The sequence below is a fragment of the Tribolium madens genome, unplaced genomic scaffold, assembly GCF_015345945.1.
Source record: "Tribolium madens isolate multiple individuals breed KSU strain unplaced genomic scaffold, Tmad_KSU_1.1 Scaffold_71;HRSCAF=194;Tcas5.2_LG6, whole genome shotgun sequence".
NCBI lineage: Eukaryota > Metazoa > Arthropoda > Insecta > Coleoptera > Tenebrionidae > Tribolium > Tribolium madens.
Genome location: NW_025401041.1, coordinates 5,153,748 through 5,179,479, shown reverse-complemented (window position 1 = coordinate 5,179,479; position 25,732 = coordinate 5,153,748). Strand labels below are relative to the sequence as shown.

At 31.1% G+C, this 25,732-nt stretch overlaps 6 protein-coding genes across 8 annotated transcripts; 3 read left to right on the top strand and 3 right to left on the bottom strand.

Moving 5' to 3' along the window:
• Positions 1-568: 568 nt before the first annotated feature.
• On the bottom strand, positions 569-5,103 carry LOC123009147. The gene is made up of 2 exons (XM_044405273.1): positions 4,655-5,103; positions 569-1,097 (listed from the first exon to the last, which is right to left on the bottom strand). The coding sequence occupies exons 1-2, from the start codon at positions 5,101-5,103 to the stop codon at positions 629-631; spliced, it is 918 nt and encodes a 305-aa protein (XP_044261208.1). The 3' UTR covers positions 569-628.
• Positions 5,104-8,053: 2,950 nt separating this feature from the next.
• LOC123008943 (venom allergen 5 2-like) lies at positions 8,054-9,154 on the top strand. Its single transcript, XM_044405015.1, has 2 exons — positions 8,054-8,570; positions 8,618-9,154. The coding sequence occupies exons 1-2, from the start codon at positions 8,101-8,103 to the stop codon at positions 9,060-9,062; spliced, it is 915 nt and encodes a 304-aa protein (XP_044260950.1). The 5' UTR covers positions 8,054-8,100; the 3' UTR covers positions 9,063-9,154.
• A 3,414-nt stretch (positions 9,155-12,568) lies between these two features.
• Positions 12,569-13,611, bottom strand: LOC123008942 (venom allergen 3-like). The gene is made up of 2 exons (XM_044405014.1): positions 13,127-13,611; positions 12,569-13,079 (listed from the first exon to the last, which is right to left on the bottom strand). Exons 1-2 carry the CDS (start codon positions 13,582-13,584, stop codon positions 12,581-12,583), a joined length of 957 nt encoding a protein of 318 aa, XP_044260949.1. The 5' UTR covers positions 13,585-13,611; the 3' UTR covers positions 12,569-12,580.
• Positions 13,612-18,625: 5,014 nt separating this feature from the next.
• Positions 18,626-19,786, top strand: LOC123008945 (venom allergen 5 2-like). Its single transcript, XM_044405018.1, has 2 exons — positions 18,626-19,145; positions 19,197-19,786. The coding sequence occupies exons 1-2, from the start codon at positions 18,697-18,699 to the stop codon at positions 19,633-19,635; spliced, it is 888 nt and encodes a 295-aa protein (XP_044260953.1). The 5' UTR covers positions 18,626-18,696; the 3' UTR covers positions 19,636-19,786.
• A 2,475-nt stretch (positions 19,787-22,261) lies between these two features.
• Positions 22,262-23,620, top strand: LOC123008940 (DNA polymerase beta-like). The gene is made up of 3 exons (XM_044405013.1): positions 22,262-22,560; positions 22,605-22,804; positions 22,854-23,620. Exons 1-3 carry the CDS (start codon positions 22,494-22,496, stop codon positions 23,577-23,579), a joined length of 993 nt encoding a protein of 330 aa, XP_044260948.1. The 5' UTR covers positions 22,262-22,493; the 3' UTR covers positions 23,580-23,620.
• A 684-nt stretch (positions 23,621-24,304) lies between these two features.
• LOC123008939 (zinc finger matrin-type protein 3-like) lies at positions 24,305-25,718 on the bottom strand. 3 transcript variants are annotated; one of them, XM_044405010.1, is made up of 5 exons: positions 25,583-25,718; positions 25,286-25,510; positions 24,900-25,236; positions 24,781-24,852; positions 24,305-24,738 (listed from the first exon to the last, which is right to left on the bottom strand). In XM_044405010.1, the coding sequence occupies exons 1-5, from the start codon at positions 25,614-25,616 to the stop codon at positions 24,363-24,365; spliced, it is 1,044 nt and encodes a 347-aa protein (XP_044260945.1). In that variant the 5' UTR covers positions 25,617-25,718; the 3' UTR covers positions 24,305-24,362. The 3 variants fall into 3 exon arrangements, with proteins under 3 accessions (XP_044260945.1, XP_044260946.1, XP_044260947.1); XM_044405011.1 differs by having other exon boundaries at positions 24,305-24,735; XM_044405012.1 differs by having other exon boundaries at positions 25,286-25,473; positions 25,583-25,716.
• Between the last annotated feature and the right edge of the window lie 14 nt (positions 25,719-25,732).

The window sequence follows — 25,732 nt, the reverse complement described above, 5'->3', positions numbered from 1 at the left end:
ATCAGTATCATTAAAGAGACAAAAAAAATGTCAAATGCCAAAATATAATTGTCATAGATAGAGTTTTTCACACATTTTTTCCATGTTCCTGGTATCTTATCTTACTTGAAATTTTTCTCTGGGGCGCGAGATCTGACACACCCTGTATAATTCAATAAATTATTTTGATTTATTGTCATTTTTTCTCTAGCTGTTTGGATAAAAATTACAAAACCGAAAGTAAGATTAGGTGTACATAAAGCCCTTTTTTTCATTTTTATGTCAATCGAATGACAAAACGTCCAATATTCCGTGTCCGCAATTGTATTAACAATGAATGCAACTAAAATAAATTTTTATGAAAACACTGACAAGAAAGGAAAATTCGTAAAAATATCAAACAAAATATTGGAATAAAGAGCTTTTCATTACTTTGAAACACTCTGTATAAAACAGAACCGACTGAAATGTTTAGAAACTACAATTAAATTGCACCAAAACCATTTTGAAATTTTATTGAATTTAGAAAAATGAGCTAACTCGCCCAAAAATTGGTTAAATTTTTGGTAATGAAACTTAAAGTGACGCTTTTTGTGCAAAATTTCTTGAAGTAAGTGAATTTGAATAGTTTTTCTGATTACTGCATTTATTACGGTTTGTAGAAGAGACACAGCAAGAATAAAATGATTAAAACCGAATTGTTTTTTAAAATTCCCGAGTTATTACGTTTCTTCTTCCGATCTTTTTTTTTCGGCTCAAAATCGTAGGGTGGGTCTTTCGGAATCGGTTCAAGTTTTCCACACAAATACTTGTATTCGTTTTTCTTATGACACGGAAACTTCTTGGGACATTTCGAACAAGCTTTCCCTTTTGTATTAATCGGATATCCTGGTAAACTAATATTTCCTTCGATATCTTTAGCTGCATAGTTGCAAATCAAAGTTTGCACAAAATCCGGATCCAAAAAACCGTCTTTTTTCGTATTTGACGCGTATATTCGAGCACATCCCAGTATGTTAGCGGCCCCAGATATGAACGTCGCAAAATGTTCAACTTTTATGTCTGAAGTGCGGTATTCGTCATAAAGTTTCCAGTTCATTTCGCCAACTCCGTCGTACCTGAATATGCGTCTTATGGTGGGAAAACAACAAGATTTATAGTGAGAAGGTTGCCTCGTAACTTGGATAAGAGCCACTAAAGAGCGAGTAAGATGGCTATATGGTGACAATTTTTTGAGATTTTCATTTGCAGTGTAAACAAAGTATCTTTCTTTTTGTCGTCATTTCAAATGTGGTCATTGTGAAAAAACTCAACTAAAAGTAGAAATACTTAAAAATCGCTTATAATGACCAAATTAACTATTAATTTTGCTTGAATAGATTTTTTTGCATAGGTTAAAACAGTTCTCAAAGCAATTCATACAAAAAAAAGTATTAATTCTTAAATTGGGGCCGAAAACTTATATTTTGCATCATATATTCTTATTTTACAGAGTGTGCCAGAAGTCGTGCCCCAGAGAAAAATGTTATACATACAGGGTGTTTACAGTCTTGGAGTTGAAATTTGACCTAGTAATAGAAGAGTACAGAAATGCTATAACCGAGAAAAAAACTCACACAATTGTTATTATCAAGAATATTATTTAACTCCAAAATATTGGTACACGGTTTGAGGGTCACTGGAATTATTTCCTTGTTCAGATAAAATTGTATTGTTGCAACAGATAAAAAAATCGTATCTATGACAATGAAAGAGAAAAGTCACTTCATAGTTTTAACACTGTCATCATTTGATTTGCTTTTGCTTTAGTTTTTATCAAAATTCGAAGGTCTTCTCTCTTTCAGGGAATGGTTTCCAATAGGTTTGATTCGTTTTTCTCCAAATTTATGAACATGTATGGCAAAATATTAAAATAATAAATTGGTTGTCGTGATTATGATTTACGGTGAAACACAAGGTAATACTAATGGCCATTGTTGCAGCCGAAGCAGCAGTTCTCAAACAAATAGTGTAAAATGAATAATTTCCTTTAACAACGTGAATTTTTGTTTTATATAGTGTATTAGTTTTCTTTTACCGTGAATATCATCTCATTTAAATTTCAACCTCAAGACCGTAAACACCCTGTATAAGTTAAAATACCAGGAACTTTGAAAAAATGTTGGACAAAAATTTGTCTACTTACAAAAATTTATGAGAGTTTAAATTTTGCCCTTTGACTATTTATTTCTGTTGGAAAAATAATTTTCCAAGTTTTTATACAGAAACATTAATAATAGCCACTTTTTATGTTCTGGAATAAATTTATTATAATTATTCTCATTAATGTCCTGATTTTGAACTGTCTGAAGTTGGTCACTTTATGTCAGATTTCAGATTTGTGTTTTTATTATTGTGTTGCAACTTGCATTATTTACCACATCTTCCTTTATGCTTCTAGCCTTATTTTTAACTTTATTATTCAATATCGCAAAAACTATGCATCGTAGAGTATTTTAACCTGTTGCATTGTGTTCAGCGGGTAATTTTAGGTCTAAAAAACCATATTTCAAGCATGTTTAAACTCAAAAAATTCGTAAGTTTTTGAACTTGATCCAATAACATTTTATTCACTTTTTTGAGTCTTTAAAATCATTAGAAATGAAAAAGCGTTGTATGGATCAATTTTAAAGTTGAAAAAATTTTGATTTTTGTCGATTCTTGCCACTCGGGGCGGTCTATAGTGACCTTTAAATGGTAATTTAAAGGTCACTAATTGAGATACTAATCTAGTGCATCACCTAAAATTATTTTCAACTATACAGCATGTCCCAAAAATAAGTTACGATACAAACTTGTGTTTTTTTTTAATGAAACACCATATGTTTCGTGGCATTTTTGGATGTAGCCTTTTAACATAATGTTTTTACGCTAAACTTTTATTAGTCGATTTCGCTTAGTTTTAGAAATAAGACGGTTTTTTTTTGACAAAAACATGCACTTTTTAAAAAGTAATTACGCAAAAACGAAGACAGCTAGAACAATTTTTTCTTACTTCTGCAAAAGAAGAATATACAGAATTTAATTAAATTAAATTCAATTAAATCTTAATAAATTAAGAAGTTTGTTAAAAGTTAAATAACTTAAAAAATTTAACATCCTATTTTTTATTTTTGCATTTAATAGATTGATAAATCGTCTATCTTAAAAAATAAACTTTTAATGTCTAAAACTGATAAATGAAAAGATATTTAACTTTAAATGTTAACTGTAGCAACAATGCCTATTAATATCTGAGCATTGTTGATATATGGCAATCAAACCAGGTGAATAAACTATTTATTTTTTGAAAAAACTAATTGATTAGTGCTAAAGTACCATTAAAATGTGATGATTTAACAATTTTTGAGTTCTACAAAAAAAATAATTTTTTTAAATAGCAACCCACTATAAATTCATTTTTCTAATAAAAGCTATACTCTAAGGATTACAACTATCTGCTTTATTTTTAATTAAAAAAAAAAATTTTTCACATAAATTGCAATTTTGACAAAAAAAATCGCATAACTCAAAAACAAAACAAAATTTCGTTCCGAAATTACGATCACATTTTTTATATTACTTTAATTTGTATTAATTATTATTTTACGGAGGCAAATGATTAAAAGTAGAACCGCTTGGTTCCATACTTTATAATCACCCTGTAGTAATTCCACCATAGTTGATTTATCCAAAAATTGTAAAAGTTGTTATAAATACTGAAATTCAAATTACTTTATTGTAAAAATAAAAAATAATGCATTCAGTTTAACACAAATGTGATTATTAAGTGATATTTCTTCCATCTCTTGTGCAACTGTGCACTTTTTAGCTACTGAAACAATAGTAATTTTTTTCTAATGTTTAGCTTTAAATATCTTTTTAGTTATAGATTATAAACACCTAAAAGTAAATAATTTTAGAAAGACAATTTAATAATCTTTTAAAAAAACAATAAATAGGGTGTTCCATTTAAATTTTTTAAGTTATTGAACTTTTAACAAACGCCTTCATTTTTTTATCTTTGCAAATGCAACACACTAAAAAAATGTTACAACCTTATAGCTTCTACCTTCTTCTTTACGGTAGTAATTTTTTTTTAAATGTCTTAGTTTTTGTGTAATAAATATTTAAAAAATGCATGTTTTTGTCAGAAAAAAACGTCTTATTTTCAAAACTAATCAAAATCGACCAATAAAAGTTTAGCTTAAAAACACTGTCATAAAAATCTACATCCAAAAACGCTAGAAAACATATGGTGTTTTATTTAAAAAAAACACAAGTTTGTATTCTAACTTATTTTTGAGACCCGCTCTATAGTTGAAAATAATTTTAGGCGATGGACTAGATTAGTATCAATCAATGTCCTATATATATTTTTTATTTTACCATTGAAAGGTCACTAATGGACTTTTTCAACTCGCTGGGACACCCAGTATATTTTATTTATTTTACCCTTAATAAAAAATATTTGATCAGTATTTATTTAACGGAATTCTAGTTTTTTAACTTGATAATATGTTTGGTTGCATATCCTTTTTTTGAACGATCACTCCAGTGACGTCAATTCGCGCGAATAATGCGCACACGTGATTGGTGCAAAGTTACGAGGCAACCTTCTTACTTTATAAATCTTGGCAAAACAACATCAATTTACCAGTGTTTGATCTGTGTTTTTACTCGCTTAAACGAAAAGTCTTTAATACTGAGTCCAGCGATATTCTGGGCTGCTCGCACCCCATTGTGCATTTTTCTGCAATTATCGTGCGTACCGGAAAAAAAACTCCGTCCGTAACACCTCGCCAAAAATTCAAGCTCCAGATTATAATTCATCACCATCATATCGGCCACTTCTCTGTTGTAGCTTCTCCTCTCGTCGCCAGAAGCGAAGTAATTTCGCCAATGATTGTGTTCATCGATGCACAACTGTCGAAATTCCACAAATTTTTCTAAAACTTCAGTTCGACTTCCTCGCTGTTTGCAGTCGCAGCCGCTGCTTGGGCTTTTGCCGCAAAATAACTTACAGTAATTCACTTTTTTCGGGTCGAATTTTTCACCATTTGTGTAGATTTGAAACAGTGCAAAAAATAACACGGATTGAAACATTTTTTGAAGTTTGTTACAGAAGTAGCCTTGATTTTAAACTACACAATTTGAGGTCTCGTGAAATTATTTTGAAAATTTCTAGTAATTTTTGAGACTATGGTGGTAAAATTGGCTGCTTTTTCGTTTTTACAGTCCGATAGGTGTTTTTAATTTTTATTTTTTTTTGATTTGACTCTAAGTGACCCGAAGCAATACGGAGAGATTCGAATCAACCCGAAGTGGTGGCGTATGTAATGTTGGAAGTTTTAAAAATGGCGAGAAATTCAAATTTTACATTTTTATTATACATTACTCCAAAAAATTAAAGGAACCAAAAATTTTCCCCAGATTTTTTCAAAAATTAATCAATATTGTTTCTTAAATGTTTTTACAAATTTTCAAGAAAAAATCAAATTTTTTGTTTACTTTTTTTATTTTTAGCAAATTTTTAATGCAAAGTTGTAAAAAAAACGAAAAAAATTTGTTCCTTTAGTTCTTTTGCAAAACTTTGATCAATCGGTCCGAGAAAACGGTTTGATAGATCGATTTAAAAATTTACACAACTATTGGGGACACATTAAGCTGTAAAAACACCCAAAAACATTTGTCTCTTCATCAATATTAGTGAATACGCGGTAGATTTACTAAGACAACGCAAAAGGTTACTTTTCTTTAAATCAATGTTAAAGATGAAAAAAAAAAATTTCTAAAAAATCATAAAAAGATCTTATAAGACATTTCTTCCAGTTTTTGACACCACCCTTATATTCTCTGTGTGGTCATTGGTTGACACAAGAATCCTTTTCCATTTAAAGTCATATATCTCAATGACAAAATAATTGACATAAAAAGAATATTAAAAAAACATATTAAAGAAAACGAATATGCTATCCGGCATATGCATTGACTTAAGTAAAAAAATCTCCACGCCGTAGAACAAAAACTGAAAAAAACTTAAAAAAATTTCTCGCGATATTACTTAGAATTGCGTGATAACCGTAGCACATAAAAAATTTTTGCAAAAAATCTCAAAACTAGAAACTTAAAGCTTCAAAATGTTTTTTTTTAATCTAGTTGCGACTATTTTTTGATGAGTTACAGCCTTTCAAATCAACAAAAAATTTGGGAAAATATTTTGTTACTTTAATTGTTTGGACTAGTGTATCAAATATAAAACAGTCAAATGAAGGATTTTTTAAAAGTTTTTTATAATGAGTAATGATTGGAGAAAAATTAACTGCACATACAGGGTGTTCCAGAACTCGCGCCCCAGAGAAAAATGTCATATAAGGAACATAGAAAAATGTTTAAAAAAATTTATCTTTAAAAATTTTGAAGTTATGAGAGTTTAAATTTTGCACTTTGACTCTATTTATTTCTGTTGGAAAAACAATTTTCCAAGTTTTTTTGCTACAGGCTATTAGAAGAGGAAATTGGCAAAATTTTTGTACCTTTACTAAATGATAAAATATAAACATACAAGATCATCAGTATCATTTAATAGATCTAAAAAAATGTCAAAAATCAAAAAAAATTGTCAAAATTTTTTGACAGATAGAATTTTTTTCAAGTTCCTGGTATCTGACCTTACTTGAAAATTTTCTCTGAGGCGCACCCTGTATAGAAAATTCTCAAGGGGTTTTCTCAAAGCAAAAAAATAATAGAGAATACATAATAGAGAACTAATTAAAAGAGAATAAAATTAATCCTTGTATTTTTTATTCGAAGTATTGAAGAGTTATTAAAATTTTAATGTTCTTGTAAATTTGTAAAAATTAAAAGTAATTATCTAACCCAAACGTAAATCTTAATTTTTTTAATAAATAAAATTATATTTGTTTATAAAATGTTATAGTTTCTGATGTTTTTGGTCTAGTTCTTAGAAAAAAATACAATCAACAAAAAATTATTATACAACACAAAAGTAAAGTTTTGTATACAAAAATTTATCAAGGTTTGAAACCAAAGTATACAGATTCCATTGGAGTGCGGACTCATCGCTCCCCCAACTGCAATTTTTTTGACATTGGATAGACTTATTATTACTGTAAATCAACACAAACGACGTTTAAAAATAATGTATCTTTCGAACAAAAAAAGAAGTACGCCACTGGAATTACGTATAACAAAAATATGACTTAAAATGTGTTAATTTGTTAATAGGTAACAATAAAATAAAAGAAATAGCACCAAAACATGTGGTTTTGATATCAAATTGCTTGTACCGTATTTCAAATAAATCAAAATCAATTAATCCATTAAAAAGTTATTGAAGAAAAACTAAAATAATTTTTAAATTGTGGCGCCCTCTAACTTTTAAATGGTGCAGCTTGGGTAAAGTCGCTTTATTTTGATCTGAGAAATCTCAGGTTACTCTTAGTCCTTACGTTTTCGTTACACCCTGTATAATATTTTTTCACTACTGGCACGTTTATTAGAGTGGGATAAAAGCCAAAAGTACACACCTAGGCGTGTATGCGTAGATTTTTTTTTAAGTTGATATAAAGCAGTGCCGTACAGAGTTAGTTCATTCTTGTAATATTTGCAAAGAGACTTTAAAAAGAAACTATTTAAAAAAATAAATTTAAAATGCAGCTTTTTAATAGTTTCAGGTATAACTAATTAACTTTAGTTAAATTTTATTGTTTCGATTATTGGGTGTTTTCATGTCTTTAGCACCAAAAAATGTCTATTAAGCACTCGAAAATACCCAACACGGACGCACTGAAAACTCAACCACGACGTAAGTAATTTATTCGGACAATTATTACAATTCGAGGAGCAAGATATTTTATAGACGACGGTTTTAGTGATATTAATGTCGTTAGTGCAAACTGATCCACAATGAATGAATCTGTTGGCAATCCTGACTCTAATTTTTAAAAGTTACCAACAATCTTGAGAGTTTGTATCTACGATAACTAGCTTTTTTATTTACAACACAAGAAGACAATAAAAAAATAAAAAGTCATGGTTACTTCTGTAAACAAACTTGTCAAATATTTTTGATTGAAAATTATGACAAAATTCAAAATTATGTATCAGTCGTTTTTATTCATCCCACTGTTTCTACTGTGGGTAAATGGTGAAGAGAAATATGACCCCAGAAAGGTGGATTATTGTTCGAAAAGTTGTAACAAAGTACAATCAACTGGTTGCAAATGCAAACAGCAAGGAACTCGCACTGAAATTTTAGATAAAATGGTGGAATTTCGCCAATTATGTTTAGACGAACACAATCATTGGAGAGATTTTATCGCTTCTGGTAACGAAACTCGCGGCTTTGCCAAAACAGCCGCCGACATGATGGTCATGAACTATGACCTGGAGCTTGAATATTTGGCACGATGCTATGGAAGAAGCACTTTTAACGGATACCACGATAAATGTAGAAAGTTGCACAATAATGGCCAATCAGGACAGAATCTCGCTGGATACAGTATTAAAGACGTCAGTTTTAAACTGATAAAAGAACAAATTTTCGACTGGTAAAAGTTGAAAAGGTTTGATCACTTCTGTATTTTTTCCTTGGCAGGTATGACGAAGTCAAAGACATGCAGGAAGATATTTATGCGAAATTCCGTTCTGGTGGGGCAGCAGGGATTCAAATTGGACATTTTACAGCAATGTGTTGGGGGGCTGCTAATATTGTAGGTTGTGCTCGAATTTATACATCAGATCCGAAAAAAGACAACTTTGTAAATCCGATTTATGTGCAAACTTTAATCTGCAACTACGCTGTGAAGGATATTCAAGGAACAGTCAACTTGCTTGGCAGTCCGGTGCATATCCAAGGACCACCTTGTTCGAAATGTCCCGAAGGGAAGAAATATAATAAATGCAACACGAAGTACACCTCTTTGTGTGGGGAATTAGAACCGGTGCCAACCGACGAACCGTTTGATTTTAATAAAGCACCAAAACACAATTCCATTCTCATGGTCATTTTCATTGCTCTATTTGTGGTTTCTCTCTTCTAAGAAACAAACTGTTTGAATTATGTGATGCTTTGTAATGACAAATTTCTGTATTTTGTATTAAAAATTTCTGGGAAAATAAACAATGACTCGAATCTTGGGTTTTGCTAAAAATAACAACGTAAAATCTAGTAAGTAAAAATGACGTTCTAAATAGAGTTGAAATGTCATACTTTCCAACTTTTCACAAGCAAAATAATTTGATTTTTTGATAAATGCCGAAAAAATGTATCTACTGAAAAAATACAATTATTGCTTGATGGCGTCACGTTGAAAATCACATTTATTATCTAAGTTCTCAAGCGCATCTCTCCCGGCTTTACCCTACTAAAAATAAACTTATTTAAGCCAAAGACGATCGATTGAATACTGGATTTATAAAAAATTTAAATTCTGATACATTTTGTTTATTTAAATTAAAAAAACAAAAATTATTTTGTCGCTTTTTTATACATATACAAGGTGTTGACGGTCTTGAAGTTGAAAATTAACCTAGTAATAGAAGAGTACAGAATTACTGTAACCAAGAAAAAAAATAAACAAAATATTGGTACACGGTTTGAGGGTCACTGGAATTATTTCCTTGTTCAGATAAAATTTTATTGTTGCAACAAATAAAAAATCGTATCTATAACAATGAAAGAGCAAAGTCACTCCATAATTTTGACACTGTCATAAAAATAAATAAAAAAGTAAAATAAACAACAAAAAAAACATAACAACAAATAAAAAATCGTATCCACAACTTGGAAAGAGAAAAATCACTCCATAGTTTTGACACTGACATCATTTGCTTGATTTTGCTTTAGTTTTTATCAAAATTCGAAGATCTTCTATTTAATCTCTTCCAGCGAAACGGTTTTATTCGTTTTTCTAAATTTTTTTCCAAATTTTTGAACATGGATGACAAAAATATTAAAAGAATAAACTGATTGTCGTGATTATGATTTACGGTGAAAGATAAGCAGCAGTTCTCAAACAAATAACATAAAATGAATTATTTCCTTTCACAACGTGAATTTTTGTTTTATATCTACTGTGAATATTATCTTATTTAAATTTCAACCTCAAGACCGTAAACACCCTGTGTTTCTACAACACTTACTTAAAAATGTACATATTGTAATTTTTTATTGTAGGTGGTGAAATATGTAATATACCACAACATAGAGAAAAGATTTTTATAGTAGAGCTATTTATTACCCAAGATGTGTAACATCGAGGGAGATAATAAATGAAAAGCTATAGAAATTAAACGTACTTTACAATATTCACTTCAATTGTTGAGCAGTGTGTTTTGGCTATTTTATTAGTGGGTGAAAAAAACTCATTTTAGAAACTTAAAAATGTCAAATGTCAAAAACTAAATGTCAACATTTTTGACAGATAGAATTTTTTAATTAATTTTAATTTTTTTTTATTTTACTTGACATTTTTGTCTGGGACGCGAGTTCTGACACACCCTGTATACTATTTTATCTTCACAATCACAAACAAACGGCAATTTGAACTTTGTTTACTATTTAAGAATAAACGGCCATTTTGATATTTTTAATTTTGACATTTGTTACCCACGCACATGGACGACTCGTGTTACATGACATCCATTAAATATTGGGTAATAATTTTGTTATTTCGCTTGTTTCGAGGTTTTATTTAATAGGGATACCTAATATTAAAACGTGATTTCACCGTATGAAATATTTCTAATGTTTTACTATTAGACTCGGTCGAACCGCTCCGGTGGACATTTCAACTCCTAGGATTTGAAGTATTTTAACTTTGCTACATACAGGGCTGTCCCAGTGAGTTAAAAAAGTCCATTAGTGACCTTTAAATGGTAAAATTGAAAAAAAAATGTATAGAACATTGATAGATACTAATCTAGTGCATCACCCAAAATTATTTTCAACCATACAGCATGTCCCAAAAATAAGTTACGATACAAACTTGTGTTTTTTTAAATGAAACATCGTATGTTTCTTTGCATTTTTGGATGTAGCCTTTTAAAACAATGTTTTTACGCTAAACATGTATTAGTCGATTTCGTTTAGTTTTAGAAATAAGAGGTTTTTTGTCGAAAACATGCACTTTTAAAAAAATTATTACACAAAAACTAAGACAGAACAATTTTTTTCTTAATTCTGCAAAGAAGAAAGTACAGAATTTAAAGCTGTAGTAATTCTTTAGTGTTTTGCATTTGTAAAGATTAATAAATTAAGAACTTTGTTAAAAGTTGAATAACTTAAAAAATTTAAATGGACACCCTGTTTTTTTATTTTTGCATCTAGAATTGTAGAATTGATAAATAAAAAGGTATTTAACATTCAATATTAATTGTAGCAACAATGCCTATCAATATCTGATCACTTATCCCTTGATTTATCCAGAGATTGTAAAAGTCGTTATAAATACTGAAATTTGAATTATTGTTGGTGCATGAAAATGAAATGAAAGAAGGCGGATTAAAAATCAAAAATCTCTAAGTACACGTTTTTATTTTAAATTAAAATAAGAGATCCTAATTAAACATAAAAAAATTCAAATTAACTCACAAAAGTAACAAAAAATAAAATATATTTTTAATACTTTTTATTGTTACAAATTTAAACAGGAGATAGAATATTCATTTTTAAAACAAAAATTTTCTATGAACATATATCGAAAAATGCTACGCAAGGGGTGCGTTTTTTAATAGGTTTTTTTCAATATTTCCGAAATCATTTTAGAAAAAAATTTCAAAATCTGGTACAGATGATAACTGTTATACACCTAAACAAGTACAAAAATAAAATGTAAAAATTTTTAATTAGGGGCTTCCTAAACTAGATGGGGTTAGGGTAAAAATTTATTCTATTTTGCCTATGGTTTCTTGCCACTTTCAAGAACAAAATTTCATAGTTTTTCTTAAAAAAAGGTCTTTTGTGTTTTTCAGATACAATTTACGGATTTTTAGTAAAAATCGGTTTAAAATTTATGTTACAGACCATAAACACCATAAAAATTAAAAATTAAATTTGTTTTACCGTTTAGGACGCCCCTGATTAAAAATTTTGTTATTTGGCATTTGTTTAAGTGTACATATAAGGGTTCCAAATTTTGTAATTTTATCTATTTTGAAATATTAGGAAAACCTTTTAAAAAACGTATCTTTTTTAGGAGATGTAGCTCCCTTTCACAACATTTTTCGAAACACTTTTGTCTTAAAACTAAATATTCTATCAAGTATTTAAATTTGTACCTAACAATAAAAATGAGACAGTGTATAATTAACACATGAAAAATTAATTCAAAATTTAAAATTAACTCACTAAAATAACAAAAAAAACTAAATTTTTAACACTTATAACACTATATAACAAAGTGCTCAGCATTTCGGGAGGGGTTTGAACCCCCTAATCCCCCCCCCCCCTTGGGTACGGCCTTGACTAGAGTAGTATCTATCTTTTTAATTTTAATTTAAATTATTTTTGAGACCGCTCGAAGACAAACGTTTTTTTTATTATTGTGTTTATTACGATTTACCAAAAAAGACACACCAACAATACAACGACTAAAATCGGATTATTTTTTAAAATTTCCGAGTTGTTTTTACGCGGTCGCTTTCGCTTTACTGGCTGTTTCTGTTCTTTACTAATTTTTGGTTCAAAATTAAAGGGTTCGTCTATTGGAATTTTTTCTAGTATTCCACACAAAGAGGTGTACTTTTTGTTACACTTGTTGTATTTCTTTTTTTTGGGACATTTCGAACAAGGTGGTCCTTGGATATGCACCGGACTGTCAAGCATGTTGACTGTTCCTTGAACATCCTTCACAGCGTAATTGCAGATTAAAGTTTGCACATAAATCGGATTTACAAAGTTGTCTTTTTTCGGATCTGATGTATAAATTCGAGCACAACCTACAATATTAGCAGCCCCCCAACACATTGCTGTAAAATGTCCAATTTTAATCTTTTCTGCCCCACGAGAACGGAATTTCGCATAAATATCTTCCTGCATGTCTTTGACTTCGTCATACCTGCCAAGGAAAAAATACAGAAGTGATCAAACCTTTTCAACTTTTACCAGTCGAAAATTTGTTCTTTTATCAGTTTAAAACTGAGGTCTTTAATACTTAATCCAGCGAGATTCTGACCAGATTGGCCATTATTGTGCAACATTCTACATTCATCGTGAAATCCGTTAAAAGTACTTCGTCCATAGCATCGTGCCAAATATTCAAGCTCCAGGTCGTAGTTCATGACCAACATGTCGGACACTGATTTGGCAAAACCGCGAGTTTCTTTACCAGAAGCGATGAAATTTCGCCAACGATTGTGTTGGTCTACAATAAATCGGCGAAATTCTACCATTTTGTCTAAAATTTCGATACGAGTTCCTTGATGTTTGCATTTGCAACCGGTGGATGTTGCGTTGTTGTTATAACAAGTTTTCGAACAATAATCCACCTTTGTGGGGTCATATTTTGTTCGACCATTTACACACACTAGAAACAATGCGAGGAATAAAAGCGACCGAAACATAATTTCGAATTTTGAAGTAAATTTCAAACTAAATATAAACTTACAAAAGTAACCATGACTTTTTAAATTTTTTGACACGTTGCACAGTCTCGTGGACAAAAATCAAAAAATTTTTGAAAAAATTTTGACCTTCTATTATTTATAAAAAAGCCTAGACAATTGTTTCATACACACACCTTATTGTTTACCTTTTTTTAAGTCAGTTCAATGCCAAACGTCTGGAGTTAAGTTTTTTTGACAAAAACACTTATCAGTTATTTTTTTTTTCTTGTGTCGCTTGCTTTGTGGACGTGTGTGCAGAAAACCATCGTAAATATGGAGTGTCAAGGTTTATAGCTTAACATACTGCATTTGAATTGCATGCCTGTAAAATGAACCATCTAACAATTTGGGATAAATTCTAACTTTGAAAAAACTTTTTAAAAAATCATGAAATATCATTTTGTCCTTTTTGCATATTCTTATTATTTTTGACTTTCATAGTTTTATGTCTTTTTCTAGGCAAAGTTTTGACTAAAGTCTGGTTTTTTTTTTAATGGAAATTACCAAGTCAAAATTTTGGTGAAAAAAGTGGTAGCAGCTTGTCTCCATAACCACAAATTTTGTTTGCTCTTTGTTTTTGTCCCTAGAAATTTTATTAGAAAATTATGGTTATGTTTTCGAATTGAGATGTTGTCAAAATTTTGACTTTAATGAATCTTGTGTGCCTGTTTGTTCTTTGAAAGCGCTATAATTGAATACCTGAGAACAGACATCATTACCTAAGGTCTAAAGACAGAATTCAGTGCTAATAATTTTGATAGAAACACACCGCAAGTAAGTACAATGTTGTGAACGAAAATAAGGTTCTTGCTACAAAAGTTTTGAAGAAAAAGGATGTGTATACAAAAAAAGTTATTTAGCAAAAGATACAAGTGGGTATATTGATGATTGGTAATAAATTTTGTGGAATTTATTGAAATGAGCTCAAAGTTGATGCATTTTATAAATTCTTCTTCAGCTTTAGTTTCAAAATTATTACTTTTTCAACTCATTCCTCAAAAAACGATGCACAAGACACTAATTTAATTGCGTTCTTTGCGAGGTTCTTTCTCATTCATGTTTATTTTGTATTCTTGTCAATTTTTTGCTAAAAATTAAGAATGTTTAGCAAACCTGCATTACAAATTGCGTCAACATTTTAACGGGCCCTTTTTCTAACTTCCTGCTTGCGAACTATTCGTTTCCAAATTTCTAAAAACTGTTAGTGTACTGAATTTGTTCATTTTTTGGTGTTTCGTCTCTAAATTTTCGTGGACGATTTTTTGTAATGACATTGTTTTCAAATTAATTCATGCGTTGATGACAGTAATAATTACTAATAATAATAGTAATAATTACTGTCAATCAAGACAGATGACGAAAATTACCATGAATGAATTTACTAGTAATGCCAACGTTAAGACTGTTTGGCATTTCCATTTAAAAAAAAACAGACTTTACTAAATTATATTTTTTACGTTTAAATCCCGAAATCTAAAAAAAATGGATACATGTTAGGAATATAATCTTTCATTTTTAGCATTTTTAGCTAAACAGATTTAAAAAATATGTGCTTTCAAGATTCATCCTTTACGCGCTTTTATCTTGTAGAGGTTACACATATTAAGAAAAATATAATTTCTGAGAAAACAAATTCCAAGGTTTGACATGTCAAATAATCTGAAAGAAAATTTAATGTGTCAATATTAGTTTTTGAATTATTGGGAAAAACAAAAATTTGTAATTTGTAATTTTCGTTTTTATTTATTCAAGCGAAAACTAAAAGACCTAGACGTTTTTAACTAGGACGTTCTTTCTTCTGTCGTTTAAAATACAGGATGTGTCAGTGCTAGCGCACCAGAGAAAAATTTCAAGTAACATGGAAAAAATGTTTAAAAAATTCTATCTGTCAAAAAAATTTACATTTATTCTTTGACATTTGACATTTTTTTAAGTCTATTTAATGATACTGATGATCTTGTATATATTTCTTTACAATTATTTAGTAAAGGTACAAAAATTTTGCCAATAAAAGCCACAAATAACATTGAACAGAGTTACAATTTAGGACACAGCTTTTTTTGTTTCTTCTTCTAATGGCCTGTAGCAAAAAAATTTGGAAAATTATTTTTCCAACAGAAATAAATAGAGTCAAAGTGCAAAATTGAAACTCTTATAACTTCGAAATTTTTATAGATAGAATTTTTTTATTATTTTTCCATGTTCCTGGTATCGTATCTTACATGGCATTTTTTTCTGGAGCGCGTTTTCAGGCGCACCTGTATATTTTTCAATTAAATATTGATAGTAAATACAAAAGGAGTCTAAATCAAATATTTACAATGAGATTTGTATATTTTTTTTTAATTCTAAGAAATACTATCGTAAAATACTTGTAAACCTAAAGCGTGAGTAACATTGTTGCCATTTTTATCACAATTTTAGCTAAGTTATAAACCACCATAATAAATTTACCTTTTAATAAAATTAGAATAAACAAAAAAATATTATAAAATTGTTTTTTTGTAGAAGAGATGTAACTAAATTGGGAGCAAAATTAAAATTTCTAGTTTTTGAATGTATGAAACCACTAAAATTTTAGCAATTTTGCAATTTTTAGTCTGATTGCAAATCTTTGCAAAAAAATATATCATTAAGTTTAAAAATTAAAAAAAAAGATTAATACAAAAACGTGCTGCTGTCATTTTTGAAACTCACTGTATACATAAAAAATAGAATAAAGTTACAATAAGAAGTGATTAAGAAGTTCGAATAATCAAACAATTGTCATAAAACAATAAAAACTTTAATGAAAAAGTTTAAGAGTTGACCACAAATTTTACAAATTTTCTACAATTTAAACATTCCGAGCAAGAGTTCAAGCCAAATATTGCATTATTTTTTTTTAACTTAAAAAAAAGCTTTTTTACTAAGAAAAAAGATAGCTTTTATGAGAAGTTTGAAACAATAATGTTGCATGAAAATAATCATAAAAACACTATAACTTAAAGAAAACATTACATTTATCAAAATTGACATTTTCCAGTTCAATCGCAATTTTTTTTCTGAAATTTTTTCAACAATTCTTCAATTTGTAAGCCTTTTTCAGGAAAATATACCCATATAAGATTACATATTCAAAGAGAACAAACTATAAATAAAAAATCAGAATAAAAAAACACATTTTTTTTCCAACAGAAATAAATAGAGTCAAAATACAAAATTTAAACTCTCATAACTTCGACATTTTTATAGACAGAATTTTTTAAACATTTTTTCCATGTTCCTGTAGTCCGGTCAAATTAGTCATAAAAATAGTGGTCAAATAACGAAAATTCCGACAGAGCTAAATTTTGGTGGAGACCTTGGGTATACCATTAGAAATAAAGTGTCAAAAGTCCCCATCGATCCCATGTGTGCTAAAAAAGTTATTCGGGGTCAAAGGTCAATATTTGACGTTTTTTAGATTTTCTTCGAAAACGGCAAGTTTTATCAGAAAAGTAGCTCAGACGAAAATTATAGATCTTAAAATTATCTACAAAATGGTCTTTATACTTTTTTTCCAAGAATCACCATTCCTGAGATATCGCGTTTTTAAAAGTTGAAGGAGTAACGTTCTACATCATATGCACATACAGAGTGCGCCAGAACTCGCGCCCCAAAGACAAATGCCATGTAGGGTAAGGTACCAGGAACATAAAAAAAAATTAAAAAAATTCTATCTATAAAAATTTCGAAGTTATGAGAGTTTAAATTTTGCACTTTGACTCTTATTTATTTCTGTAGGATAAATAATTTTCCACGTTTTTTTGCTACAGGTTATTAGAAAAGGAAACAAAGAAGCTGTATCCTAAGTTGTAACTCTGTTTAATATTATTTGTAGCTTTTATTGACAAAATTTTTGTACCTTTATCAAATAATTATAAAAAAACATATACAAGGTCATCAGTATTATTAAATGGACATAAAAAAAATGACAAATGTCAAAAAATAAATGTCAAAATTTTTTGACAGATAGAATTTTTTAAACATTTTTTCAGTACTCTGGGGACTACCCAATTAATCCCTTTCAAGGAAATGCGCGATTTTTTGAACAACCTGTATGTATTACCAAATAAATTCTTTTTAATTCTAATGGAATCGAGATATTTATAAGTTTAATGAAGTAGAAGAAAAATTTCAAGTAAAATAAGATACCAGGAACATAAAAAAAAAGTTTAAAAAATTTTATCTGTCAAAAAAATTTGACATTTGTTTTTTGACATTTGACTATTTTTTATGTCTATTTAATAATACTGATGATTTTGTATATGTTTTTTTACAATTATCTAGTAAAGGTACAAAAGTTTTGCCAATAAAAGCCACAAATAACATTGAACAGAGTTACAATTTAGGACACAGCTTTTTTGTTTCTTCTTCTAATGGCCTGTAGCAAAAAAACTTAGAAAATTATTTTCCTACAGAAATAAATAGAGTCAAAGTGCAAAATTTAAACTCTCATAACTTTGAAACTTTTATAGATAGATTTTTTTTTTAATTTTTTCTATGTTTGTGGTACCTTACCCTACATGGCATTTGTCTTTGAAGCGGGAGTTCTGACGCACTCTGTATGTGCATACCATGTAGAACGTGACTCCTTCAACTTTTAGAATCGCGATATCTCAGGAATGGTGATTGTTAGAAAAAAAGTATAAGGACCATTTTGTAGATAATTTCAAGATGTATATTTTTTGTCTGGGCTACTTTTTTGATAAAACTTACCGTTTTCGAAAAAAATCTAAAAAACGTCAAATTTCGACCTTTGACCCCGAATAACTTTTTTAGCACACATGGGATCGATGGGGACTTTTGACACTGTATTCCTAATGGTGTACTCAATATCTCCACCAAAATTTAGCTCTGTCGGAATTTTAGTTATTTAAAATGTTTATTTTGACCGGACTACTGGTATCTCACCCTACATGGCAAGCGAGTTCTGGCGCACCTGTATAGCAACACTAGCGCGACAAACTGTCAAAAAATTGAAAAAAGTCATAGTTACTTGTGCTATTGCAAATATTTTTTTTGAAATTCCCTTCAAAATTCTAAATCATGTCTCAATTTTTTTTATTCTTCGCACTGTTTGTACTTTGTGTAAATAGTGACCGAACCATTCGCCCCAAAAAGTATTGTAAGCTGTATTGCGGCAAAATTAAAGCGACTGGTTGCAAATGTAACCTAAAAGGACGTCGTACTGAATCCGAATTGAACAAAATCATCGAATTTCGCCAATTATGTTTGCACGAACACAACCGTTGGAGAAATTACATTGCTTCTGGTAACGAAACACGAGGTTCGGCCAAATCGGTAGCCGACATGATGGTTATGAACTACGATTTGGAACTTGAATACTTGGCACGATGCTATGGACGAAGTACTTTTAATGGAGATTACGACAAGTGTAGAAAACTGCAAAATGGTAGAGACGCAGGCCAAAACATCGCTGGAGTCAGTTATCAAGACTTGAGATTAGGCCGCGCAAAAAATGGAATATGTCGCTGGTAACTTGCTAGTTTTCAATCAATTTTTATTTATTTTTTTTTATTTCGAAGGTACAATGAAGTGAAATATATGGAAAAAGATATTTACTCAAAGTGGCACACGGGGAAAAATAACAAAATCGAACAATTCACTGCAATGTGTTGGGGCGTGGCTAATTTGGTGGGTTGTGCCCACATTTACACTTCAGATACGAAAAAACAAGGTTTTGTGGAAAAAAACTATGAGACTGCGTTGATCTGCAACTACGCTGTGAGGGATATTAAAGGAAATATTAATTCGCCTGGGGCCTCCATGTACACACTAGGCAACCCTTGCTCAAAATGTCCAGAAGGAGAAAAGTACAATAAATGTAACTCAAATTACACCGCTTTGTGCGGAGTACTAGAACCGGTACCAAAAGACAAACCCTATCAATTTAGCTCATCGACGAAATTATGTGCAAATATAACTCTTTTGGTTCTGACTTGGATTATTTTGGTACTAACGTGAAATTTTTCTTAGAAATCTATTAATTTGAAAACGTCGAGTGTAACAGTTTTTTTTTTTTTTTTGGTAAGTTGAGTGTACTTATTTCTGTCGCTCGCTGTATGTCGCATCAGTCACCAATTTGTACACTTTCCCATTAAACTTGTTAAATTATCGCTGTGATAAAATTTATTTCGTGACAAATCTACTAATTTAAGGTAAAACAAAGTGGTATGTAATTTGATCGAATGCACTTATTTCTGTCGCTCCCTGTTTGTAGTAATGCCACAGATTTAGACTACCAGATGTGACACAATTCAATTAATGAATGAAAATACAAACGTATTGCCAATCGAATACTGTGTGTACTGCCACAGTAAAATGTATAACATAACCTTAAATTTGTTTATTATATTTTTACAAGATGTGTCATTAGTCATGTAGCTAAATACATGGTTATATATTTTTAATAAGAAAATATTTTCTATAAAAAAACACTGAAGCATATTTTAAAAAAATCTTTATTGTTTCAGACATAAAATAGTAGATTACATAGCGAGGTGGAAAGTGTTTCGAGTTATCGAAAGATTAGATTAGATTAGATTTCTCAAAACAGAAATGAAACTTTCCACCGTGGTTTGTATACAATTTTACCTACAACCGAATCTTTAATTTTCATGAAAAAAGTAAAAAAATGTTCAAAAAGTTAGACTTATCGATCGTGTCAGTCTTTTTCATCGTCATGGCAACAAACATTGCAAACAGTGGGACTCAAAAACGAAGGTAGTAACAAAAGTAGAAAATGAAATAATGGTAGGTAATAAAAGGCCACTAATGAGTCACTTTCCAACCTCCGTTAAAGTTTGAAAAGTGAACATTACATATATTCAAGTTACACTACACTAAAGTTAGATAAAATCGTCAGTAAAAAGTGTAAAATCGGCACTAAAATAGTTCATTATATTTATTTTTGCGGTTTATTGTCAAGGTGTTACTATTGAAACGAGAAATTTGACAACAATGGACCAGTGGAAATAGTATGTTAATTGTGACCTGTCATAACGATAATAACTCTCATACATGACTATTAAATAATGATGTTATTATATGCGTATCCATACACATAATTTTCTTCTTGCATACAGGGTGCGCCAGAACTCGCGCCCCAGAGAAAATTTTCAAGTAAGGCAAGATACCAGGAACATGAAAAAAATGTTTAAAAAATTTTATCTGTCAAAAAATTTTGACATCTATTTTTTGACATTTGACATTTTTTTATATCTGTTTAATGATACTGATGATTTTGTATATGTTTTTTTACAATTATTTAGTAAAGGGACAAAAATTTTGCCAATAAAAGCCGCAAATAACATTGAACAGAGTTACAATTTAGTATACAGCTTCCTTGTTTTCTCTTTTAATAGCCTAGACCAAAAAAACTTGGACAATTATTTTTCCAACAGAAATAAATAGAGTCAAAGTGCAAACTTTAAACCCTCATAACTTCGAAATTTTTATAGATAAAATTTTTTTAATATTTTTTCCATGTTCCTGGCATCTTACCTTATATGGCATTTTTCTCTGGGGCGCGAGTTCTGGCGCACCCTGTATAATGGCTATTATTGACTCAGGTATTAAAAAAAAATTGGTCTACAACTTGTTTTTAAACTTCACTTTTATTATTTTATGCTTGTTGAATAATATACTATTATCGTTGCAAGCAAATGTGACTAATTTCATTCGATCCTTCATTAATACCGGGTGCGGCAACGGTTACGCCCATTGAGAAATCGCGACTTCTAATTTATTAAAACTGGCGATATTTCATATACCTAACTAATTATTTGTAAAGTATAATTTGATAATAAATGAATCCGTAACAGTTTTGTGTGTTTTATGAATACTTTCTGTTAATTTACCTACAAAGTTTTTACACTAAATAAATCTGTACCTGTTAGTGCATTAAACTTTGATATCACAATTTGAAATCTTGACTTGGTTAACCAAATAATCGCTTTTTTTTATTTAAATACAAACCAGTGATTTATGACAAAATGGTATAATTTGCCAACAAAAGAATCATTTACTGGTAGCCGACCGCTTTAAAAGGTCTTTTTGTTGTAAACCCAATTGCAGTTCCCCATTGTCACCTAAATTTACGATGGCACAAGTAGCAGGTCATAAATAAAAATGATTTTCAAAGTTAAGATGGAAAATTGCGTTTAATTCAAAATCTAATTGGTATTTTTTTGCTGATTTTGTAAACAATTGTAGGAAGTAAATTTGCGTAGGACAGTATAAAAATTAGAATTAAACTTTTTGGGAGAAAATTACTTTTTATTTTTTTCTGGCTTTGTTTGTAAATGAAAAATTACCAAAAAATTAGAGAATGTACCCTACTAATGCCCAGGTAAGTGTGAAAAAATTCAACAATTTTATTTAATTAGAAGTGAGGATTTTCTTCCTGGGCGTAACAGATGCCGCACCCGGTATACTCTTTTTTATATTAATGTGCATCAAGTAGGTTATAGAACTGTAAATGTCATTAATATCATTTAGAACAAATTTAATCACATCAGTAATGAGATTAAATTTTATGTTTGCCACCCTGTGTTAATTACGTTGTTAGCTTTAATAATTTTTTTGCTACCTCAAAAACTGAGATACACATTTTTATGGAGGATTGAGGTCAAAATTGTTTGAATTTTCGCATGATCGCCAACTTAAAATGATCCCTGTCGATGCACATTAACATGAAAACGACTATAAATCCGCATGTTCAAGTTCAACGAAATCTTGCAGTGAAGTTAGCGAGTGTCACATCTGGTGGTAATCTATGACGGAGACAATTAAGGTTATGTCATGCATTTTCAAAATTAAAAATGGGCAAAAGAAAGACACCATCGGGGGAGGAGACCCCAAACAGTGACTTTTGTGACTTTCTTTCAGGTATTTTCGTCTATTCTAAGCCCCAAAAATAATGAAAATTTCAGAACTGGCCGAATACGAAAAAAATATAAGTCGCAACATTCACAAATACAATGCTTATCGCAAAGCCGCAAGTGTTTTAGCTTCACATCCGATAAGAATAAAATCAGGGGAAGAATCGAAAAAATTGAACGGAATTGGGGAAAAAATCGCGAAAAAAATCGACGAATTTCTCCAAACTGGAAAACTACAAAAACTCGATAATGTAGTACCGAAAAATTCACAATTCTTGTATAATTTTCGATAATTTTCAGATCCACAATGACTCGAAAAGCACTGCAATTAATCTTCTGACACAAATCACTGGAATTGGGCCTGCGAAAGCCCAAAATCTCGTCAATGAAGGCATCACAACCCTTGAGGAGTTAGAAAAACACAAAAACAAACTAAACCACCACCAACTCATCGGTTTGAAGTACTACCACGACTTTAAAGAAAAAATCCCTAGAGACGAAATAAAAAAAATTGAGAATCTCATTCGGAGCCACCTTGAGCCCCAAATCCAACTCACAATATGCGGCAGCTACCGTCGAGGCAAACAACAAAGCGGTGATATTGACGCGTTAATCACCCACCCAAATTACACAAGCAGCCAACCCAAGAAAAAACAAAATATACTCAAAAACGTGGTGGCAGCATTGCAAAATTGCGGTTTAATTACGGAAACCATTTCATTAGGTGACACAAAATTCATGGGGGCTTGCAAATTAAACCAAGACTCAATCACGAGGAGACTGGATATTCGGTTAACCCCCTACGATCAGTATTTTTGCGCTGTTTTGTACTTCACCGGTTCTGACATGTTTAATAAGGAGATGAGGGCGCACGCTCTGGATGTGGGGTTCACCCTAAACGAGTACACGCTACGACCGGTGGGGAGCACTGGGGTCCCGGGGGAACCCGTCGAGATTCACTCCGAAAAGGACGTTTTCGACTGCATTGGGTTTCCGTACAAGGAACCCGAGGACAGAAATAAATAATTTATTACAATATTAAACGATCTAAGACTATTTTTGTGTCGTTTTTTGTTTTCTCGGCTTTAGACAAATTTTTTAATCACGTGACCGTCACCATGTTCCCGATTGGTGCATTTAAATATCTCAAAAATTCCGCCATGTTGTGATTGGTTGACGACTACAAATGCGAAAATTTTGTTTTTTGCAAATTTTGTAACCGTAGAGACGTTTTTTGTCAACTTCCAATCAGAAATCATCATGACCTAACCTGACTGACTTGAAGTGATTTGACTTGAGAAAATAAAAAAAAATAAAAAATTGAGGTTAGGTAAGGTAAAACTTTGTAGAGAGTTTTTCAGTTAGGGCCTGTAACGCATTCAAACGAGCTCGTTTGAATTGTTACAGGCTTTCTAGTGTCTTTTATGTTTTTGATGTTGGTGTCATTGTCGTTGGAAGTAAATTGCTTCAAATAAACTTACCAATTTTACGAATTTTCGGTGAGGAACATGCAAAAATTTTGAGAATTCATTTCCAGATTAAGCACAATCATAATTGTACACAAAACAACACACAATAGAGCAAAAAAATAATAATATCAGTTCGAACCACAGAACTTCGAATTTCCGAATAACACTACTACGTGTTACCAACTGACGCAAAATACCCTAAATTAAAAAATTTCTATTTTATTAAAATTGTAAGAATAATTGAATTGGATGTGCTATTTTCGCAAATAAAACTTCAAAAAATTGTAATAACATAATTTAAACACAAACTTATTTGTAACACGTTTGAAAAACCAAAATTCTATGCTTTTTTCTGACTCGCTTTCTTCAAATGATTTTTGCTGTGCAAATGCTGTTTGAACTGCACCTCGGAATTGGTCGAGCAGTCGCACGTTTGGCAGTAATACTGCCCTGAGGGGGTCCTGTAAACCGAGCAATCGCCGGCGTCAGCCGTCAAAACACTCGTCAAAATGCTATCATGGGGGCTCCCCACTGGCGCCAAGTCCCCAGCTTGCTGCTTCAATTTTTTCCGGTGTTTTTGCCCATTGTAGTGACTTTCCAACTGTTCTTGACACGTCGTGGTTATATTGCACAATTCGCAGCGAAACCCCGCAACAGGGGGCTGCTCTGGGTGAAAATCAGACCCAAATCCGTCACTGGTGCTGTTACTACAACTGCTATTTTTCAATAAAAAAGACAGTCGGGGGGCCCCGACTCACCTCTCGCGTTTCCACTTTCCGGTGGGGTCGTAATGCCCCTTCCCGGCCGGTGTTTTCATGCCCAAAGTCGCCCTAAAACACCATTACCAAGGTGGGAATTACAGAAACCTGTAATTTACTTGCGGTGGTTTTTGCCCAAATAATGCGACTCGGCGTGGAGTTTCCCAGTGAGGGGTAAATCACACACATCGCAGTAGTAGTACAAAGGGTTGGAGTCGTCGGAGTCGCCCTCTCGGGCCACCTTGGCCCTTTTATGTAATGGTTCTCCCGTTCGTTCTGAGTATTCGATCAAAAACTTGCGTATTTTTTTCTCATGGTTCTTGGATTTGTAATGCAGCTTAGCCACAAGGTTGCTACTAAGTTGGGCCGAGCATAATTTACAGTACAAGGGTTGAAAAAGTGATGTTAATTCCCGGGGGAGCGTCTCGTCAAAGCAGTCCGGAATTGTGTCTTTCACTGCAAAAACAACGACAAAAATTTGAAAAAACAGTCGAATTAAACTTACAAACATGATTTTGGTACGTTTTTGGCTTCTCACACTCCCGTTTTTGCAGGGATTGCAAAATTAGGTTACGAGCTGCCTCCACTTCTATGGGGGCTACTACAGGGGGTTGAGGATCCACCATATAGTTATAATACGAATTTTCCATCACTTGTTGCGACGCTGGGCCACTTTCGTCCAAACTTAGCTTTCTTTTGGGAATTTTAAAGTTTTTATCGAGCTCTTTAGCTGTCATTGATTGAGGTTAGGTTTTCATTTGAATTTCAAAATATTACAATTTTTAGTTTTTGGAGTACTTACATGGGATATATTCCCCATCCTCGCTTGTTTGCATTGTGAATTTATCCAATTTAAACACAGGAGAACACTTATTATTGATTTAAAAATCGTAATATGCACCACACAATACCAAAGTGTGCGATGTGTTGCCTACCCATTTCTTCTCAAAAT

What these genes read in the sequence shown, in the direction of transcription:
- LOC123009147 (XM_044405273.1), bottom strand. Translation starts at nt 5,103, where the DNA reads ATGTTTCAATCCGTGTTATTTTTTGCACTGTTTCAAATCTACACAAAT. An exon ending in AAAACACAGATCAAACACTG is followed by an intron (nt 1,098 to 4,654) that starts GTAAATTGATGT and finishes ACGCATATTCAG; the next exon opens with GTACGACGGAGTTGGCGAAA.
- LOC123008939 (XM_044405010.1), bottom strand. Translation starts at nt 25,616, where the DNA reads ATGCAAACAAGCGAGGATGGGGAATATATCCCAT. An exon ending in AACGTACCAAAATCATGTTT is followed by an intron (nt 25,237 to 25,285) that starts GTAAGTTTAATT and finishes TTGTTTTTGCAG; the next exon opens with TGAAAGACACAATTCCGGAC. An exon ending in TTGGGCAAAAACCACCGCAA is followed by an intron (nt 24,853 to 24,899) that starts GTAAATTACAGG and finishes ATGGTGTTTTAG; the next exon opens with GGCGACTTTGGGCATGAAAA.
- LOC123008940 (XM_044405013.1), top strand. Translation starts at nt 22,494, where the DNA reads ATGGGCAAAAGAAAGACACCATCGGGGGAGGAGACCCCAAACAGTGAC. An exon ending in CTTTTGTGACTTTCTTTCAG is followed by an intron (nt 22,561 to 22,604) that starts GTATTTTCGTCT and finishes TGAAAATTTCAG; the next exon opens with AACTGGCCGAATACGAAAAA. An exon ending in AACTACAAAAACTCGATAAT is followed by an intron (nt 22,805 to 22,853) that starts GTAGTACCGAAA and finishes GATAATTTTCAG; the next exon opens with ATCCACAATGACTCGAAAAG.
- LOC123008942 (XM_044405014.1), bottom strand. Translation starts at nt 13,584, where the DNA reads ATGTTTCGGTCGCTTTTATTCCTCGCATTGTTTCTAGTGTGTGTAAAT. An exon ending in AAAGAACAAATTTTCGACTG is followed by an intron (nt 13,080 to 13,126) that starts GTAAAAGTTGAA and finishes TTTCCTTGGCAG; the next exon opens with GTATGACGAAGTCAAAGACA.
- LOC123008943 (XM_044405015.1), top strand. Translation starts at nt 8,101, where the DNA reads ATGACAAAATTCAAAATTATGTATCAGTCGTTTTTATTCATCCCACTG. An exon ending in AAAGAACAAATTTTCGACTG is followed by an intron (nt 8,571 to 8,617) that starts GTAAAAGTTGAA and finishes TTTCCTTGGCAG; the next exon opens with GTATGACGAAGTCAAAGACA.
- LOC123008945 (XM_044405018.1), top strand. Translation starts at nt 18,697, where the DNA reads ATGTCTCAATTTTTTTTATTCTTCGCACTGTTTGTACTTTGTGTAAAT. An exon ending in AAAAATGGAATATGTCGCTG is followed by an intron (nt 19,146 to 19,196) that starts GTAACTTGCTAG and finishes TTTATTTCGAAG; the next exon opens with GTACAATGAAGTGAAATATA.